At 54.6% G+C, this 19169-nt stretch overlaps 1 protein-coding gene across 5 annotated transcripts in view; it reads right to left on the bottom strand.

The window, feature by feature from the left end:
* Positions 1–15110, bottom strand: part of AACS (acetoacetyl-CoA synthetase) — a 45138-nt gene extending 30028 nt beyond the window's left edge. For 4 of the 5 annotated variants that reach the window (XM_060311195.1, XM_030859981.2, XM_030859984.2 and 1 more), the window contains exons 1-6: positions 14818–15110; positions 10255–10358; positions 8260–8380; positions 7571–7684; positions 2983–3080; positions 2–116 (exon numbers count right to left, since the gene is read on the bottom strand). In XM_060311195.1, the coding sequence (XP_060167178.1) occupies positions 2–116; positions 2983–3080; positions 7571–7684; positions 8260–8380; positions 10255–10358; positions 14818–14950 (685 nt within the window). In that variant the 5' untranslated portion in view covers positions 14951–15110. Of the gene's footprint in view, position 1; positions 117–2982; positions 3081–7570; positions 7685–7768; positions 7950–8259; positions 8381–10254; positions 10359–14817 lie in introns of those variants that run through there. The other variant, XM_060311196.1, reaches the window with a different exon arrangement.
* Positions 15111–19169: the final 4059 nt, after the last annotated feature.

Raw genomic sequence — 19169 nt, 5'->3', positions numbered from 1 at the left:
CCTCTAACGACCTGCTGCAGCTTGTCCACATGGTCGTGCTCCTTGCCATTGTACACGACGGCCTCCACGGAGAAGATGAGCTTTGGCTGAATCTGAGAAAACCGGTCCAGAACGCCCTAGAGTGGAAGGAAAGAGTCGTCATTGTTCATCCAAAAGGCAAAATCCTCCAGCAGCTGAGGGCACGGCTGCATCTCCAGGGATGCACGTGAGCAAGCGCTGTGCCTCGTGACGCGGACCAGGGCTTCCCGGCCAGGAGGGCTCAGCCCTGGGAGCTGGCAGGTGGTACCAGCAGCCGGGGGCCCTCAAGTCACCAGGCTGATGCGCTAACCGTCATTCACTGCTCAACAATCACTCCAAAGGATCGCGCACACGGCTACCTGCCTCTGGCTCTACACCAGGGTCCCGGCAAAACGAGGACCGCTTCCCAGAACTCAGGGCAGAGCGAAGCATCTTAGTAGAACGGCGTTTGGCCCTGTCACTTTCTGACCGAATAGAGGGCTCTCCTGAGGCCCAGGCCATCACGCCCTCAAAGATCTCCCACAAGCAACTGTGCTGAAGGCCGTGGCCAGGGCGGAGCCAGGCTGCCATCTAGTGCGTGTGCGCTTCCAACGAGAGCCGCCACCCCGGAAAACCCGAACTAGCCTCAAACCAGGGAAGGAACGCCAGGGATGCCGCTCCAGAGCCAGCACTGGCCGCATCCTCTGCACAGCAGGACCTGGGACCAGAGTCAGCCAGACTGGCCTGCGGTGCTGACATTGTGCACAAGACAGACCCACGAGGATGGGCGCAGGGTCAAGGCCAGCTGCTGATGCTACAGGCAAGCAGGAGGCGGCTGGGCCCCAGCCCGTCCCCTAAGCCTCCCGCCCTGCACCAGGTGGCTCAGACCCACCACCCGAGGCCAACCCAGGAGCTCTGCTCTCTGTGAAGCACTCAGGCAGGGGCCTCGTTCAGGCCCTAGAAGGCCACGCCCACGCTGCCATGCTGCACAATGCTTCTCCAACCTCACAACTGCTTACAAGTTCCAATTCACTCAAAAACACCCACTCCCTCCTCATTAGGAACAGCTGACGTTCACCGAGCTTGGGGGGTAGGTCTGAGCGCTGCCCAACCCCAGATGGGTGTCAATGGTGTTGCCCTCACAAGCCCTCCTACGGTGTGTCCCCGAGGACACAGAGACAGGAAGCGGCAGAGGCGGATTCAAACCCAGGCAAGAGCCTGCCTGCTGGTAACCTCCACGCCACATGCCTTCTCCAGCCCCAAGGCTCCTTCACCGCTTCCCGGCAGCGCAGCTCAAGGCCTGCTGAGGGATCCAAGGACAACAGCGCCCAGGGACGGGGTTCCAACCCTCCAGGACCCGCCCCCTCCGAGGATGGCCTGGTCCCAAGCAGCTCACACGGCCTCACAGAGGGCCTTGGGGACCAAGAGGCCCCCTGGAGCTCCAGGCTCAGGTCAGTCCTGCCTGCCCTGGGTGGTCAGGGGTGGAGGCGATCTGGGAGAGGCCCAGCAAAGCCCCAGGAGGCACAACCACGGCCACCAGCAGTGAGGTCTGGGGTGACCACCCCCTCCCCGAACTCAGCAGGGCCCAGTCCTCAACCCATGGGGCCAGGGCCGGCCTCAGCCAATCGCCTCACTGCTCCAGGCCTCTGTGTTGCAGAAGCACGTCTGTCCCTCCTCCACACGGTGTGGGAGGAGATGAGAAATACCTTGAGAGACCTCCCTGGTGGTCCAGCAGTTAAGACTTCGCATTCCCAATGCAGGGGGCCCAGGTTTGATCACAGGTCAGGGAACTAGATCCCGCCTGCCACAAGTAAAAAGATCCCGCGTGCCGCAACGAAGATCCCGCGTGCCACAACTAAGACCCGGTGCAGCCAAATAAATAAATAAATATTTTAAAAAAGCAAAGAAATACCTTGAAAACCTTTTCCAGAAGAGCAAGGCTCAAGGCAGAGGTTGAGTATCAAGCTCACACCCAAAATGCCCAGCCTGTGGACAAGGCACATGGACCGCAGAGCACGGAGCCGGAACAGCGCCATCCCTGCACCTGTATCCTAAGTGTATCAATCCTCCCGCGTCAATCACAGGCCCACGCAGTCTACGCTCGTATCATGAGACTCTCTCTTCCTGATGCCCCTGCTTTGCACGTGAGGATAAATAACTCACCCAGGGATGCACGGCCAGCAAAGCCAGGCCAGCCCTTAGACCCTGGGCTGCACTGACCAGTGCCCAGAGCAGAGGAAGAACGCTCAGGGACGTGGATGCCCGGCATGTCCTCTAACAGGCCCGGCCTCGTGGCTCCTGAGGGTCCCTCATCCCCGAGGTTCTGCAACCAGGAAAGGTCCCTGATCAGGAAGCGGGGGTCCCAGTAAGTCCTGCTCTGCTGCTTCTTCCTTCCCCATGGTGGGGCTCAGTGCGTGCTTCCTGCCTTGCCTGGGCCACGCCGCAGCTGGCGCACCCTGGTCCCTGGTGCCCCTGGGGCTTACGGGGATAAAGAGGCCCGCCGCCCTCCCGCACAGAGCACACAGCTCAGCCCCAAAGGAAGGGATCAGAAACGGCAATCATGGAGCAAACTCTCCGTAAGCAAACCTGCCACGAGCAAATCTGCAGACAACGGACATCAGAAAACCTCACGTGGTCGTGAAGTCACAGGAGCCGGGGCCGGGCGTCTCCTGCTGGTACTCGCAGCACCGCCTGCTGCACGTAACACACACTAACGCACAATGCAACGGCTGGGCGTGGGGAGCACAGGATCGTTCACTTTTACACTTAGAGAGAGATCCCACTACTTCTGGCTCCTTCTCTCCTGCTGATTGCGGGTCACCAGCCGGGGAGACGGGAGGCCATCGTGACACCGTTTCCTCCTAGCCTGGCTGGTCCTGCCCCGCAGCTGCCCACACCCCAACCCAAGATGTCATGGGGAAATCACATGGAATGTTCCCCTGCGGGGGCCGCACACCCAGGGCACTTAAGGGGACCCCGACTCACGTTCACGCCGAAGTCTGGGGACGTGGAGCTCCAGATGGCGCCAATGCTCGTGGCCGCCAGCATGGCCTCCACGGCGTGCGCACTGTTGGGTAAATAACCTGTGGGGGGGACACAGGGAGAAAGCTTGGCTCAGGGTGTGAGGATGCCGCGGACTTCCAGAAGCACCTCCCGGAGTCACGGTGGGAGTAGGGAGAAGGGCTGGCTGTGAGCGGCTCACAGAGCAGGGCGAGGCCCAACCCAACCACCTTGACATCTGCTCGGATGACCCGATCACTGACGCCAGCCTGACCGCTTCCTGTCATCACCCCCTCCGACGCATGCTGATCAGGGATCCCTACACGATCCTGGCCTCTTCTCGCTCCGTTCCACCTCCCACTGTGGGCTCGGTCACAACAGCCTCCCTTCAGTTCTAAGCTCCCCCTGCCTCAGGGCCTTTGCACAAGCTGCCTGCGTTGCCTGGACACTTGCACCCACACCAGCCCCCCCCTACTCATCCTTCAGCTCCAAAGGCAAATGGAACTCCCTCAGGGAAGCCCCCTCCAAGGCCACCCCAAGAACTCAGGTCCCCTGGCCAGTCGCCCACAAAGCACACCGTATTTCTCCCTCACCAGATCTAGCATAATAATCACCTAAGTATAATCATAACTGGCAACTTCATATCTGGTTCTCTCGTGAGGGCAGGGACGTTGCCTGTCTCGCTCCCTGCTTTACCAAATGCCTTTTGGTATGCCCTGCAGATCAAGGTCCGCAGATATTGGTCTACTGGCCGGCTGGTGGGAGGATGCTTGGATGGAGGGAGGGAAGGAGAGGCTGCAGGGGAATGAAGACTGAGCAGACCAGTCAAGACATATACAGTCCTGCAAGGGACTCAGCCTTCCATCTAGTAGGAAGCTGAGTTTTGTTTGGTTTGGTTTTTTGGCCGCACCACTTGGCCTGTGACCAGGGATCGAACCCAGGCCCCCTGCAGTGGAAGCGTGGAGCCTTCACCACTGGACCCCCAGGGAAGTCCTCTGGGCTTTTATGATAATAGAGGCAGAGACTCTTTATGGACGAAAAGACTGCGATCAGTTACACAGACCGTCCTAAATGCTCCAGAGGGAAAAGGATTCGTGCACAAGGCACCAGGTAGCAGGTCCAGGGCCTGCCCTGAGCACGGCTCCCTCCCTGGGCGACACGAAAGCCCTCTGGGCTCCAGCACCCCGTGGTGCCCTGAACAGCTCTCGCGCTGCCCCTCCTCCCATGGCTCTGGACGGCCTACTTGACCACAGAGGTGGGTACTTCGTTTCTTTGGGTTCACGGCATCTTCCCTGCTGGGTGTCCCGTGGGGCAGGGGTTGTGCATTGCTCCCACGGCCCCCGGGCCCCGCCCAGCCCTGGCACACAGCAGGCCCGCGGACGGATGTCGGCTGCCGAGAAGAGACTTGGCTGTGAGCGTACTGAGGTGTCTCCACGGTGCCATCGCCCCAGGCAGGGCGGGACTCACCACCCAAGGAGGCTGGGTGACCTGCTGGCTGTGGGGACTGACACGCAGCCAGGAGACGCCCGCTTCACAGACAAGGAACAGCACCGTGAGCAGTGAGCAGCTGTAACCGCATCTCTGGAGGCCTCCAAACATCTCCCCATTCAATCCCCCTCTGCGCTCTCTTCTGGGAAACACAGTCCCCTGTCCTAGTAACTGTGATCAGGTCAAATTAGAATCCAAGATGTGACACTCAAGAAGGGGGTGTCACCAAGCACCAGCCTGATTCTGAGGAGTGAAGGGCAATGGAGCAGGCGTCCCCCACGTAAGCACGGCCAAGCGGCAGCCCCAGGATGTCCTGTTCTCCGTTTCTCCTTCTCAAGAAACATTTGCTTCAAAGGGAGATTTTTAAAAATGAAAACTGGAGGGAAGAAAAATTACTGGAAGGTAGAAGAAGCTTTTGAATTCCTTTTCTAGACAAATTAAATTGGACCACGAAGAACCCAAGATATTGAGGTTTCAACCACAAAAATGCCTGCTCTGACCCAGCACTCTCATGCATTCATCCAATAAACACTCGCTATACACCTACTATGCGCCAGGTACCCACAGACTGAGATGCAGCAGTGAACAGAAGACAAAGCCCCATCCTCTGGTACTGGAGGACAGACAGACGTGCACACACACACGCACACACACACGAAGAATCCTGTGATTTCAAGGAGGCAGCAGGCGACAAAGGAAAATAAAGCGGGGTGCAGAGAGAGTGGTGATGGATTTTTCCACAGGACAGCACGGACAGCTTCTGAGCAGAGACCTCAATGAACCAGGGTAAACCCTTGGATCTGCAGAACGTTCCATCCGGGGCCGAGACAGGCGATCACGCGGCACATCCCCTACCCATCCTTTACTATTCATTCCTCTCCAGTCAAGTAACACAGTGAGCGGTGGCTCCATGCCCAGCTCCATCATCTGAGAAGGACACTCGGGGTATGGCCCCTTCACATGGTTTACACAGGGTAAGGCTGCCCTCTTTGCAAACACACGCCGAGCGCCCACTTGCAGTGAGTCCCACGGGAGAGGCACGGTCACGCCAACATGCCGGTGGCTTCTCCTGCTGACGGCCCGGCCTGCAGCCCTGGTCCCGTGGCCCCCAGAGGTGGGGAGGGCAGCCCAGCAGCCAGACCCCCAGGCCTCATGGGTTTTAGAGCCAAACAAAGGAGACTGATGCTCAAATAATCACAAAACCAAACAGGTAACTACCAATGACGCATCCTCTGAAGAATGAAAACGAGATGCCGACAGAGGGTCCAACAGGAGGGCCTGGCTCAGGGGCAACCAGGGGGCTTCCCTGAGTGAGGCCATCTGGGGACAGAGCTGGGGGCAGGCGGGGCGGAGGCCGGCTTCCCAACAAAGGCTCTGCCGGACCCTCTTAGGAGGATGGGGGCCGGGAGGGGAGTGCAGAGGCAGGAAGGAAGCGAGCGCGCGGGGCCGCCGACCCAGCTGCAGGTTCTCATCCCCACCCTAGAGGCAGCGGGGGTCGGCAAGCCTCCAAGCAGGGGACGGACACCATCGATGCCACTGAGGTTGATGCCACGAGTGAAGTCGTGCGGCCAGAGGACAGAGAAGCCCTCTTCTTTGGTTTAAGAATAAGATCTGATGCCTGATCCCGGAAGGAGCAATTTAAACTCTGACCCCAGCACTGCAGCAAAAAGCACACAGAACCCCAGCCGGACCCAGACTGGGAACCGCCTCTGGACACATCCGTCGTCGTCACCAGCCCCTCCCGGGGTGCGTGTGGATGGGCGGGGCCGAGAAAGCCCACCTAACTTCTCTGCCCACGGGAGACTCTGCATAACAAGCCCCTCAGCCTCTCTGCTGCCCTGTTTAAAGATGCAGAAACTCGAGGTCCAGGGAGGAGAAAGTCATCCAAACCCACAGGCCCAAAGGCAGCACCAGGCACCGAGGGAAGGTCTCCTGACTCCAGGGAGTGGATGCTGCTAAACAAGTTCTCACCAGGAAGAACTAAGTGGAAGAAGCCGCACTGAGTGAGGAGGCCCAGGTGGGGGTCCCAAGGAGCAGCGTGGCCTGGGGCCACCAGCCGGGCAGCAGGACGCTCGGGCCCAGGCGCACGCTGCCGTATCGCGGCCCCAAATAATTACAACCCATCGTCCAACAGACGTGCGATGAAGTGTCCTGCTATCAAATTTCATGCCTCACTAACTCTCAGGGAACTTCCTGGCAGTCGAGTGGTTAGGACTCTGCGCTTTCACTGCCGAGGGCCCAAGTTCAATCCCTGGTCGGGGAACTGAGATCCCACAAGTGGCTCGGCCAAGAAAAAGTAACTGTCTCTTTATTATCTCCAGAGGCTGAGCATATCCACATACTTTCAGTTAACGACCTTATGAACTGCAATTGTCTACACTGTTTAAATCAACACCCATTTTTTTAATAAAGTTCTTTCCAAGTTTAAAAAAAAAAAAATGATGAGTTTACTTTTCTCTTCTGGGCCTCGGTTTTTCATCTGGGCAACAAGCAGGCCGGTGGCGCCTGCCCTGGCGCCTGTGGGTCAGAGGAAATCAGGCTAGCGAGTCTCTCCACTGATGAAACGCCCTCTGCTGGGTTTTGGGGCTTAGGCATCAGTCTACAATCACGTCAGCACAGATGGCGAATATCACAAAATGGAAACCAGCCCTCAGGAATTCCTCAGGAAAGCATCGAGTTGGAGGTGGGCAGACCCAGAAAGTGCAGCAGCTTCTCCCGACCCTGGAAGGGGTCCTGGCTTTGTCATCAAGGACCTGATGAACTTTCTGGTTTGTGTTTAGTTTAAGGACCACATTTCATTAAAAAAAAAATAACTAATCCATTAAAAAATTATTATTAATAATAATGTAGACGTCTGTGAGCACTGGCTCAGGAGGACGTGCCCACATGGAGGCCGGGAGCCGGGGACCCTCACAGCCCAGCTCACTCTGGCTGGGCCGCACTCGCAACGATCGTCCCTCTTCGTCTGGTTTGTGTCGCACGTGTACACACGCGAAGCCGTGTGCGTGCAATCTGACCCGACGCCACCTCGTTCCTTCCAAGCCGCTCCCCTGCCCCCACTGTGACAGGCACCAGCAGTACCCACCGACGACCCGGTCTCCTCTCCTCACGCCCATCTTCCTCATCGCCGCGGCGTACAAAGCCACCTGTCGCCGCAGCTCTTCAAAACTCACCTTCACGATCTCCTCCCTGCCTTCCCCTGGGAAGAGAAAAAGGACAGGTCATCCTCGGACCATCCTAAAAAGAGAGGTTCTGAGTCACAGACACGGATGAAAACTCACACCTGTTCAAACACAGGTTAGAGATACGCGCCCAGGAGACGCTACACAGGTGCACGGGATGCAAACCAGATGCAGGTTTACCCGACGTTGCAGGTTTACCCGACGTTCCGGAAAAGAAAGGCTTGGGAAAGGGCATCCTTGAGACGCACGCCCAGAATCCTTTGATTTGGTTGTGATTTTTTTAATATAATTTTCCAAGGCCTGGGGAAGGAGACGGGGAAATCAGTGTTTAGTGGGTACAGAGCTTCAGTGAAAAAGTTCCAGGGATCTACTGCACAACAATGTGAACATACTTAACACCACTGAATTGTACATTTAAAAGTGGTTAAGATGGTAAAGTTAGTATTTTGTGTTTTTCACCACAAAAAAAAAAAAAAGTGCCGAGCTATTGTTTGGAATCATATACTGCAGGTTCTGAGTGCTTCAGAGCCTCTCTGAACACGTGGCCCCGTCACACTAAGAGAGGAAAATCCGAGTAGCTGTTGGGACTCACGTGCCACGTAAAGGGCCACTCCGTCATTTTCCCTGTGTTGCAGGAGGTTTTCTGCGTAGTTGAGGCGACTGCCTTTGAACCACTCGGGGACGTCCGCAATCCCTTTGGACATGTCCACGACCTACAGAGGACAACAGCAAACCAAGACACACACGTGTGTGAGAGCAACATCAGATGCAGAGAAGGGATTCCGCGTCACAGGAGGCCAGCTAACTCGCCGGCCCAAGGCATCACTAGATCGCTGTACAGACTGAACGCTGACCTGGCCCAAAGGCTTGAAACTGAAAACAGAAATGAATGCGATATTGTGTACCTGACACTTGCTGAGAGTAGATCTCAAGCATTCTCACCACAAAAAAAAAAAAAGAAAAAGGTAACTGTGTGAGGTGACGGATGTGTCAGTTAACTTGATACTCATTCTGCAAGGCATATGTATATCAAATCATTCACGTGTACACTTGAAATAGATACAATTATACGTATCAGGACCTCCCTGGTGGTGCAGTGGTTAAGACTCCGTGCTCCCTATGCAGGGGCCCCGGGTTCAATCTCAGGGAACTGGATCCCACACGCATGCCGCAACTAAGAGTTCACATGCTGCAACTAAGGAGCACACCTGCCATTACTAAGACCCAGCGCAACCAAATAAAAAAAACAAATTAGATGTATCAATTATTCCTCACTAAAGTTAAAAAAAATTAATGCCAAGGGAAAACTCCGCCCCACTAGTTTAGTCTGTTAATTATTAAGCACCTACTTTATGAGTGATGCTGATGACAAAAGGACAGACAGACAGACACGGCAGCTACCACATGTTCCAGGGCTGACCCGAGCATGGAAACCAGGAGATCAAAGTGCACGGCCCACCGGACACCCCGCCACAGTGTTTAGGAAGTTGGATCCGTGCCTCCTCCATCAGGGCTGGAACCTTGGTTTCTCCTTCAGGTGAACCTTTCAGAATGGCTCACCCCATAATCAAACCAAACATACAACAGACTTCTTATTCCCTGGATATTTATTGAGGGAATAAATAAAAATCTCTAAAATCCAGGTAAATAACAAAACTACTGATAGTTTAAAAAACAATTACAGGGGGCTTCTCTGGTGGTGCAGTGGTTGAGAATCCGCCTGCCAATGCAGAGGACACGGGTTCGAGCCCTGGTCCAGGAAGATCCCACATGCCGCAGAGCAACTAAGCCTGTGCACCACAACTACTGAGCCTGAGCTCTAGAGCCCGTGAGCCACAACTACTGAGCTCGCGTGCCACAACTACTGAGCTCGCGTGCCACAACTACTGAAGCCCACATGCCTAGAGCCCGTGCTCTGCAACAAGAGAAGCCATGAGAAGCCTGCGCACCGCAACAAAGAGTAGTTCCCACTCGCTGCAACTAGAGAAAGCCCACGCGCAGCAATGAAGACCCAACGCAGCCAAAAATAAATAAATAAATAAATTTTAAAAAGGAAAAACCATTACAGTATGGGGACTTCCCTGGTGGTCCAGTGGTTGAGACTCCACACATCCACGGCGGGGGGCCCAGGTTCCATCCCTGGTTGGGGAACTAAGATCCCGCAGGCCGCACAGTGCGGCCAAAAATAAATAAATAAAACAAATAAATTTTTAAAATGTGAATGTATGGAACATCACTGAACTGTACACTTTAAAATGGATAAAATGGTAAATTTTGTATTATGTGTATTTTACCGCAGTTCTAAAAAATTTTAATAAAATAAAAATACAGCGATGCCCTACTCTTTGGATCACTCAGATTCCCAGGACAAGGCCTGGGTCCACACACATCGGGGGGCCCGGAGCCTGCAGAGTCCCCATGAGGTCCGTGACCCCAACACAATTTCCTGCCAACTCTCTAGGGCAATGATTGTTTCCCGCTGATGTGGGGATTTTAAAGAAGATATGATTTAGTCTTCCTCAAAATTAACACTTCATTTTGGATCAGAACCACGAAAAGATAATGTGTAAGCACAACCTCTTCTTACCTCATCATACGTGTGTGAGAAGACAATTCCACTGAATTTCCAGAACTCTGCCCAGAAGTCCGAATATGACTCAACTGACCAATGATATAAGTCATCATAATTTTCTGAAACAAAAAAGAAAGAAAGAAAAGGCACATGACTCCAACAAATCTTAGGAGGAAAGTCTTGGTTCAGTGATACGATGGATACACCTGAGGAGTTGTGTGTCTGAGGGGTTCGAAGGCACCTGACGAGAGAGGGTCTTGGGAGCGCAGGGCATCTTAGTTTGTTAAAGCAAACCCACCACCGCTACTCCCCAAATGAACAAAAGTCACGAGGCGGTGATTTTATACCTTAACCACCATGCCTAAAAACCATGGACTCTGGACCCAGAAGGCCTGGGTTCAAATCCTGGCTTGGCCATGTATTAGCTGTGAGGCCTCAGGCAATCTATGTAAGTGCTTTTTATGTCACCTTGGTCCTCACAAATTGCAAAGAACTCCAGCACCAAAAACTCCTCCGGGCTGACACGAGAGATGGCGCAGGGCCTCCCCTGAAGACCTGGAAAGCCCATCATCACCAAGGGCGCCACCACAGCATCCGGGAGGGCGGAGGATGTAACCAGCCTGCCGACCCGGGGAGCGAGCAGTCACAGCAGCATCTCAGCGCCGCGAGGACCCTAGCGGACGGCGGAGGAGTGGGCGGGCTTTGAGCGGAAACTTTCCCACCGTCCACGACTCAGCCCAGGGATCGACACGATTCTCCAGTCGAGCAGGGGCTCCCGGGGCTTCTGCCCACACGTGTCCCCCGCCATCCCCCCCCAGCTCACAGGCTGCGATCTGGAAGCCTGGGGGACGGACCACCGGCGCGTTTAGTTCAGTCTGCGCGATGCTCAGGAACTGAATGGGCCGACGTTAAATTCGGTTTCCAAGTAAAGTGCAGGATTTCTGGCTTCTCCTGAGAAGGCAGGACGTCTGGCCATGGAAGCCGGCCAACGAGTGTCACCTCCTGGTATCTACATCCCTGTGTCGTCCCCTCCCCCCGCTGAGCCCGGCCGGGTCCCAAAGTCCTAAGGACACTGCAGCTTCCGCCTTGATCACTTGCTCTGCAGGAAGCCAGTGGCCATGTTGTGAGGACACTCAAGCAGCCCTAGGCGGCGTGAAACGGAGGCCTCCCGCCCACCACCAGCACTGACTCACTGCCACGTGAGCCGGCCCCTGGGAAGTGGGCCTCCAGCCCCAGCCCATGGGTGGATGCAGCCACGGGAGCCCCAGAGCCAGAACCACCAGCTAAGCCACTCCCAGGAGCCTGGCCCGCGGAAACTGAGAAATACTAAACATTTACCGTCGTTTTACGTCACTAAGTCTTGGGGTGGTTTGCAACGCAGCAATAGGTAGCTGGTGCCCTGTCACGGCACACGGTGACAGTCAGCTGAAGCAGCTAACAGCTGCCCCACCCGGCCCTTCACACCCACGCGAGAGGCAACCTAACCCGGCGGTGACGCGCACTGAGCCCAGCTCCACGGCTCACAGCTGCGAGATCTCAACCAAGACTCTGAGCTTCCACTTTCTCAGCTGGGAAACGAGATCAAAGCTGCAGCTACTTGGCCAGGTTACTGAGGATTAAGTGAGTTAATCCGCGTAAAGTTCCCGAATGGGGCCTGGCGTGCAGGAAGCGCTCACTAAATATTAGCTGTTATTAATACCCCTGTCACCCGCCTGGTCCCCGCAGGCATCCGAGTTTGTAAGCCTCGCTTGCCACTTCACCTGCTCCTTCCTCTCCATCTGTGAGAATTCTGACCAGCCTACACCTTCAAGTCTCAGCTCAAGATCCTGCCGGCCCTCTTCAACAGCATCCTGATAGACCCGGAGCTCAGAAGGCGGACAGCACACACCCCTACCCCCACTGCTCAGCGCTGCTACCTTTGCACGAGCCTTCTCCCCACAAGTACACCTGAGCTGCTGGAGAACAGAGACCAAGCCTTCTGTTTGTTGGCCAGCTCTGTCCCAGATGCTGGCATGCAGAGGCGAGTTGCAGTTTGTGGTATAAAGACACTTGAGGACTTCCCTGGCGGTCCAGTGGTTAAGACTCCACGCTTCCACTGCAGGGGGCACAGGCTCGATCCCCAGTCAGGGAACTAAGATCCCACATGCTGCTCAGCAAAAAAAAAAAAAAAAAAAAGCTCACAAATAAATGACCAGGCAAGACGGGCCGAAAGTCCAAATTACATGCACTTGGAGAGCAGAGGAGAGGAGAAAACGGTCAGAGAGAATAATCAGACAGAAGGCAGCATTTCAGTTGGCTCTTAAAGCAAAGACCAAAACGTCCAGGGCCAGGCCCACGGAAAGGAGAGAAGCAGGGTGGGTTAACCACCAGTCGTGGGAGAGGAGGAAAGAAAAACACCAAGGTCTAAGCCACCCCCAGACCAAGAGAGGAGCCCCACTCAGCTCAGCTGATGCCGTCACGTGCGCACACAGACCCAGCAGCACGGGCCTTTGGGTTTTCAAAAGAAGTTGCAAATCTCACTTTTCCTATGCGGTCTTTCGGTGTGTGAGCCACCCGAACTAAGTCTGCAGGCCCGACATGGCCCGCAGGCCACCAGTCCCAGCCTTGAAGGGCAGAGAGGAGCTGGGCAGGCAGACGGGGAGCTACTGGTGCCTCTGCCAGTGTCTACTCAGCAAACCCCAGAGGCTGGGTGCGGGCGGGCGCTCCGCCCGATCATCTGTCACCCAGTGATATGGGTCCTCTCATTATGCCCATTTTACAGGTGAGGAAACCAAGGCTCGGGAGATCGGGTGACTTCCTTCTGATCACACAGCGAGTAAGTGGTGGAGCCACTTCAAAATCCCGGCAGTCAGATTACAGCTCAGTCTCACGCACCTCACAGGACTGCCCTTCTGTGAAATCATTCTGTAAAGCAGCAGGGGGAACAGCTGGCAGAGGAAAGAGAGACGGAGCCGCGGCACGGTAACACAGAAGAATGCAGTTCCACTCCTGGCTCTTCTTAGGAATCAAGTCTGTCCCCCAGGGAATTCCCTGGTGGCCCAGTGGTTAGGACTCCGTGCTTTCACTGCCGAGGGCCTGGGTTCAATCCCTGGTCGGGGAACTAAGATGCCACAAGCCGTGCGGCGCGGGGGGAAAAAAAAAAAAAACACGTCTATCCCCCAATCCAACACACATGACCAACTTCTACCTGAAAGAAGGCCCGGCGAGTAACAAGCCACACCTGTCTACAGGGGTTCACCGTCCAGGGGGCAGGAGGGCGGGAGAGGGGTGCAGCTGGGCTAGCCAAGGGAAGGGGCTCCGTGGAGGCTACGACACCCACCGTGCTGCGGAGGACTTGGAAGCCGCCAGGCGGCAGGGTTTGCAAATCCTCAGTCAACAAGGAGCCGCTGTGAGCCCTGGAGCCCAGGCGTGACAGAGTCGGGCCTGTGCATCAAGGCTGCTCAGGCAGAGCCCGCACGCAGGCGGTACTGAGGGCAGAGGGAGAAAAGCAGGAAGCAGGGAAACCAGCCAGCTCAGGGCAGAGGAAACGAGGGCCCCAGGGGAGATGCTGACACTGGGCTGGAAAGGGGACGAGGTAAGAAGTCAGACGGCCCACGCCTCCATTTCTGTGAGGCTCCCTGAGAACTGTGATGCCACCAACAGAAACACAGCGGTCCCTGCAGCCAGCGGAGGGGCCCGAAGAGGAGAGAAAGGGCCATAATGAGTTGCAAACCCCTGAGGCGGGGAGGGTGAAGAAGGTATAGGTAGACCAGCCAGGTGGATGCGGGGGAAAGCGTCTCATCCGGAAAAGGGCCTCCTCGCCCAGGTCCACACCCAGCCAGGTGGCTCCCGAGGCCAGGGCGGCAGCTGGAAGGGGGGCCCTTGACTAGGTCCGGTTCGGGGCTGGGAGTGTAAACACGTGAGGGGACGGAGTTCAGCCCCAATCCCAGAGGCAGACTCCTACCTGACCACCCTTCTCCCCAGTGCCCAGAATCCATGCTGGCCTCTAGCAGAGTCAGCCTGGGGAGGGGATGAGGGGGCAGCACGAGCTACTGTTGGCTGACAAGTGACTCCCCACCAACAGAAGGGAAGAGCTAAAAGCCAGAAAGGCCCTGGGTCGGGGAGGAAGCCCCCAAGGCTCGAGGGCAGGACCCCAGGGAGCACACCTCACAGGTAGGCACGCCTAGCAAGGGACCTCTCAGTCCACAGGGGTTCCAAGACCAGATGGGGAACACTCTCAGGGAGACGGATGCTGCAGTGAAGAGGGGACCGGCTCCCTGAAAGCAGAGGAGGTGACAACCCGCACAGACAAGGGGGCAAAACCGCACAGTCAGAAGATGTCCCACCCCTGGGGAGGGGCCCCCTGTCCAGCGGCTCGTCCAACCCCCAGAGGAGAGACACTGGAAATGAGGAGACCATTCCAACAACTAGAAAGGACCCTGACACCAACGCCCTGGAAAAGGGGGCGCCCGGGACCCCAGGAGGAGGGTCCCTCTGTCAGGTGGTCCCTCGGACCCCCAAGGGGGGCGCCCGATTTCTGGAAGCTCCTGGCCCCGGGAGGTGGCCGGGGAAACCCCAGGACGCGCGCCCCGCACTCACCCAGCGCCAGGCCGTAGGCAGCGCCCACGACCGCCCGGAAGCGGTCCATCTGCGTGTTCTTCTTGCTGTCAGGCTCCCACATCACCTGGCACTCCAGGATCTCCTCCCGCCCACCCCGCGGCTCCTTGGACATGGCTGCGACGGGGACGACCGGCGGAAAGGCCGGGGCTGCGCGAGGATGGGGACCGGGCCGCGGGACACGGGGCTGAGCGGAGCGGCCGACGTGGATCAACTCTTAGAGCAGATGCAGCCCTAACTGGACTCTCAGCAAGCCCCGCCCCCGAAGGTGCCGCAGCTCGGCTGTCCGGCCCCGCCCCGAATGTAACCCTCCGCGGGCGCCGCGCCTCGCAAAGGAGTGCTGCCGCCGCCGGGACTAGAGCCTGAGCCCGCCGACCCGGTGGGGCTGCGCAGGCGCGTTGGGCCCGGGCTCCCCGACCTCACCTGGAGAGCGAAGGGGTTAAAGCAGCGCCGGAGGGCAAGAGCGAGAGGCCGCAGGCTCGTTCATGTGTTCATTCATTCACGATTGATTTATTCTTCCTGCCCTTATTTACCGAGCGCCTGCTGGGTACCGGACACTGTGCGGGCTTTGCAGATACAACACAGAGCGAGGCAAAATTCCTGCCCTCTGTCAACAAGAGATAAGGGGTGGGGGACAGGTGTGGGGAGAGGCGGAGTCAATCAACAAATATTATACATTATATATATGTCATACATAGTATAATATATACAATAAAAAACAGTATACCAAGGAGTATCATAACATACATAATAGAGTAATATGTAGATTATCACTCATATAATAAAAGGTAATAACTGCTATGAAAAATCAGGGGAGGGTAGAAAACATGGGAGGAGTGTTTCTATTTAAAAAAGGTTGTCAGGGAAGGTCCCATTAAAAAGGGTACTTCTATCAATAACTTGAAGAAGGAGTGAGCTATTTAGTATCTGGGAGAAAATTTTCCAGGCAGAGGGAACAGCAGGTGCTAGGGTCCTGAGGCAGGAGAGTGTTGGACGTGGTTAGTGAACTAGCAGGGAGGCCAATGTCTTTCACTAGAGAGACCTAGAGTAGAGAACAAGGTCAATAAAGGAAGAGGTGGAAGCTCAGGTGCGTCCTGGAGACTGTTGAAGACTTTGGTTTTACCCTGGGTGACATGAGAACATTGGAAGGTGGTGAACAGAAGGACATGCTCTGACTATAGCTGTCATAGGAATCCCTCCAGCTGCTGTGTTGAGAATAGCCTTCAGGAAGTAAGGACATAAGCGGGGGGGCTGGTTACGATGATGTTGCAAGAGATGATGGTGGCTGTGGAGAAGGAGAGAAAAATGGGATGGGATGTATTTTGAAGTTTTATTTACTGTAATCTCACTGCACGCTGGCACTGTGCTAGGGACCTTCCCATGTTCCTCGTCGTTCTTTATTCTAACAGCAACCCAATCAGCTTCCCCCAATACAGTTTTTTGCAGTGTTGGAGTTTTAGGAAGCCACCCCTTACCTCCACCACTTAATCCTAAATAGTGTCCATCTCCCAGTCACGACAAAGAAACATAGATTCTATCTTAAGACAGGGTGCTTCCAGAATATCCCCCTCCCCTGACCTCCAAGTTCTGGACCAATTCTAGCTCCGTCTGCAAGTCGTCTCCTTTGTGAAGGCATGAGTCCATCTCAACCCAGAAGAAGACTCATCTGCGAGGGATTCATGTATGTATGTTCATCCCTTTAACACTGGAATGCACATTCCACGGGAGCAAAATCCCTGTCTAACTGGTCACCACAAGGTCCCCAGAGCCCGATCCATAGTAGGTTTCTTTCTCCCCACCTGCCCTGCCCTAGGACCCTCCCAAACATGCGTGTGCAACTTCTTTCCAACATGGATTACAGCCCAGATGCTTATACGACGACCTTAGCATCACATATTACGGGGTGGTGTCCCCTCCTTTTTGACCCCCAAGGAGCTTTTCTGCGCATGTGCAGTGTCTCCCTTGCCCCAAGGATCAGAGATGTATGGCCTCTTGATCTTTTAACAGGATTTAGTCCCACTCTGTTCCTGCCATAAAAATGTCCAATGTCTGGTTATTTACCCTATTTCTCTTACTGGTTTTTAAATCGAGGTGCAGATCTCGAAATATAGACAGGAGTCCGGTCATAAATATGTATTCCTGGAGCCCGTTTGTCTCTTGCTTCAGGAAATGTAAACAGGGGGCTGGTAATGAATGTCTGGCCTGGAGCCCATCTTCTTCCCCCCTCAGGAAGTGTGAACAGGAGGCCAGTTGTAAACGTCTAGCCTGGAGCCCATCTACCTCCTGCCTCAGTGTGATCTCCTATGAAAGCACCAAATAAGTACTTTTCTCATGATTTCGTTCAGAACTGAAAGCTTTCATGGATATGTTGAATTTGACATACACTTTGATGAAGGTCAAATACATATGAAAGAAATGACAGGTGGGTGAATATTTTCTGTGGCACACAGAGGCATGAGCTGGGGCATGGGAAAATGCAAGGCTCATTTGGTTACAAAAAGCATGAGTAGGAGAATGGGAGGAAATTTTATCAGTGGTTTTCACATAAAACCTGTTTTTTGATAAATTGGTAAATCTGGCCAGTTCTGCTGACCCAGTGAATTGCTTATTTGGCACATTGGCATTTGGTAAATTGGTTCTGGATGAATTGGACCACTTCTGGTATCACGTGACATAGACATTTGTTATTAGTTCAACTGTCATCCCCTCCCTTAGGCCCTCCCCAGCCAGCCAACAATTAGATACACCTTCCTTCCCCTTCCCCAAGCTACAAGTATTTCGCTCTGCTTCCTTCATAGTCTAAGTCTAAATCATTCTGCTTATTAATTGCTTTACTTTTTTCTATCCTGTCTTCTCCCACTGCCATGAAATTCCATGAAAGCAGGGTCCCTTCTCCTTGTGGTGGCACATGGCAGGCAGGAAATAGGTGTCACATGAATGCAAATGTCCCCTACAGCTCACTGATCTCTACCACTTGATAAATGGAATATTTATAAATGGAATATTTCCTGCCATATCAATAAACAAAGGATGTCACAGTCACCAAAGAGTGCAACCCTCTAACGTGAGCCCGTGAGCTCTGAGGAAACTCAGGATGTGAAAATACAGGTTACTGGCCCCAGAGAGCTGAAGTGCATCTCAAAGGAATGATTTCAGTGAGCCCAGACTCTTGCATCTTCCCATACATAGAAAAGCGCTAAATCCCTTAACTTGAGATGTCTGGTTTTCTTTAATTAACAAGAATCTTTTGACATTCCCGGCTACCCGCCCTTTGTTGCAAAACTCCTATATATCCTGGCTCCCCCCTCACCTCCTTGGAGCAGGTTCTCAGAGTTATCTGAAGCGCTGTCTCCCGGGCTGCAGTCCTCATTTTGCCCCAAATAAAACTTAACTCGCAACCCTTAACGTTGTTCATTTTTTTAAGGCAAACACCCAGAGGGCACAGGCCACTTTCTTGTGTTTTCTGTAGGACACTCAGCCACTCAAGATCACGCACAACTCGGTGATACACTGTGTACTGGGTGTTAAGACTGCCCTAATCCTTCTGAGCCAAGTGCTTCTGGTGAAAGAGGTATTCCTGCAAGCAGAGGCCTCATTTAATCCTGCAGATTTAAAACAGCAGTACAAGTTCTCTAAGGCTTGCCATGGTTTCCTCTCTATACTCTCTCTTTTTTGTTGTCGTTGTTGTACGCGGGCCTCTCGCTGTTGCGGCCTCTCCCGTTGCGGAGCACAGGCTCCGGACGCGCAGGCTCAGCGGCCATGGCTCACGGGCCCAGACCCTCCGCGGCACGTGGGATCTTCCCGGACCGGGGCACGAACCCGTGGCCCCTGCAACGGCAGGCGAACTCCCAACCACTGCGCCACCAGGGAAGCCCTCAATATTGTTTTCAACAGGGCAAGACACGAGGACCAGATGAGGTGACTTGCCACCCTCTGGCTCGATTTGGCTTCTTATGTATTTGCAAAGTTCATTCTTCACGAGCCAGGCTCCCAGAAGGACTGTATTTCCTGAAAACTTGTCTCTAGTCAGGGGGCACAAATGGTGAAGGGGGGGATAGATGGTGTAATAAGATGCAGAGAAATCTTATTTACACACACACATACACACACACACACACACACACACACGCTTCCCCCACCATCTCATTGTAGGTGGTTACAATTCAAAATACTGCCCAGATTCTCCACCCTAATGGCCGTTTTTTTTCACCCACCGCGCTAATCACCATCTGAAACTACGTCCTTGGTATGCTTCCAGGGCAGCACGGTTGCCGGGACAAAGTAGCAGTTCAATAAATACTTATGGGGCGATGAAAGATACTGAGGGTTCAGAA

Source organism: Globicephala melas, chromosome 13, assembly GCF_963455315.2.
Source record: "Globicephala melas chromosome 13, mGloMel1.2, whole genome shotgun sequence".
Classification (NCBI taxonomy): Eukaryota; Metazoa; Chordata; class Mammalia; order Artiodactyla; family Delphinidae; genus Globicephala; species Globicephala melas.
Note: the sequence above shows the minus strand (reverse complement) of the source record. Positions and strands in the feature narration are given on the sequence as shown.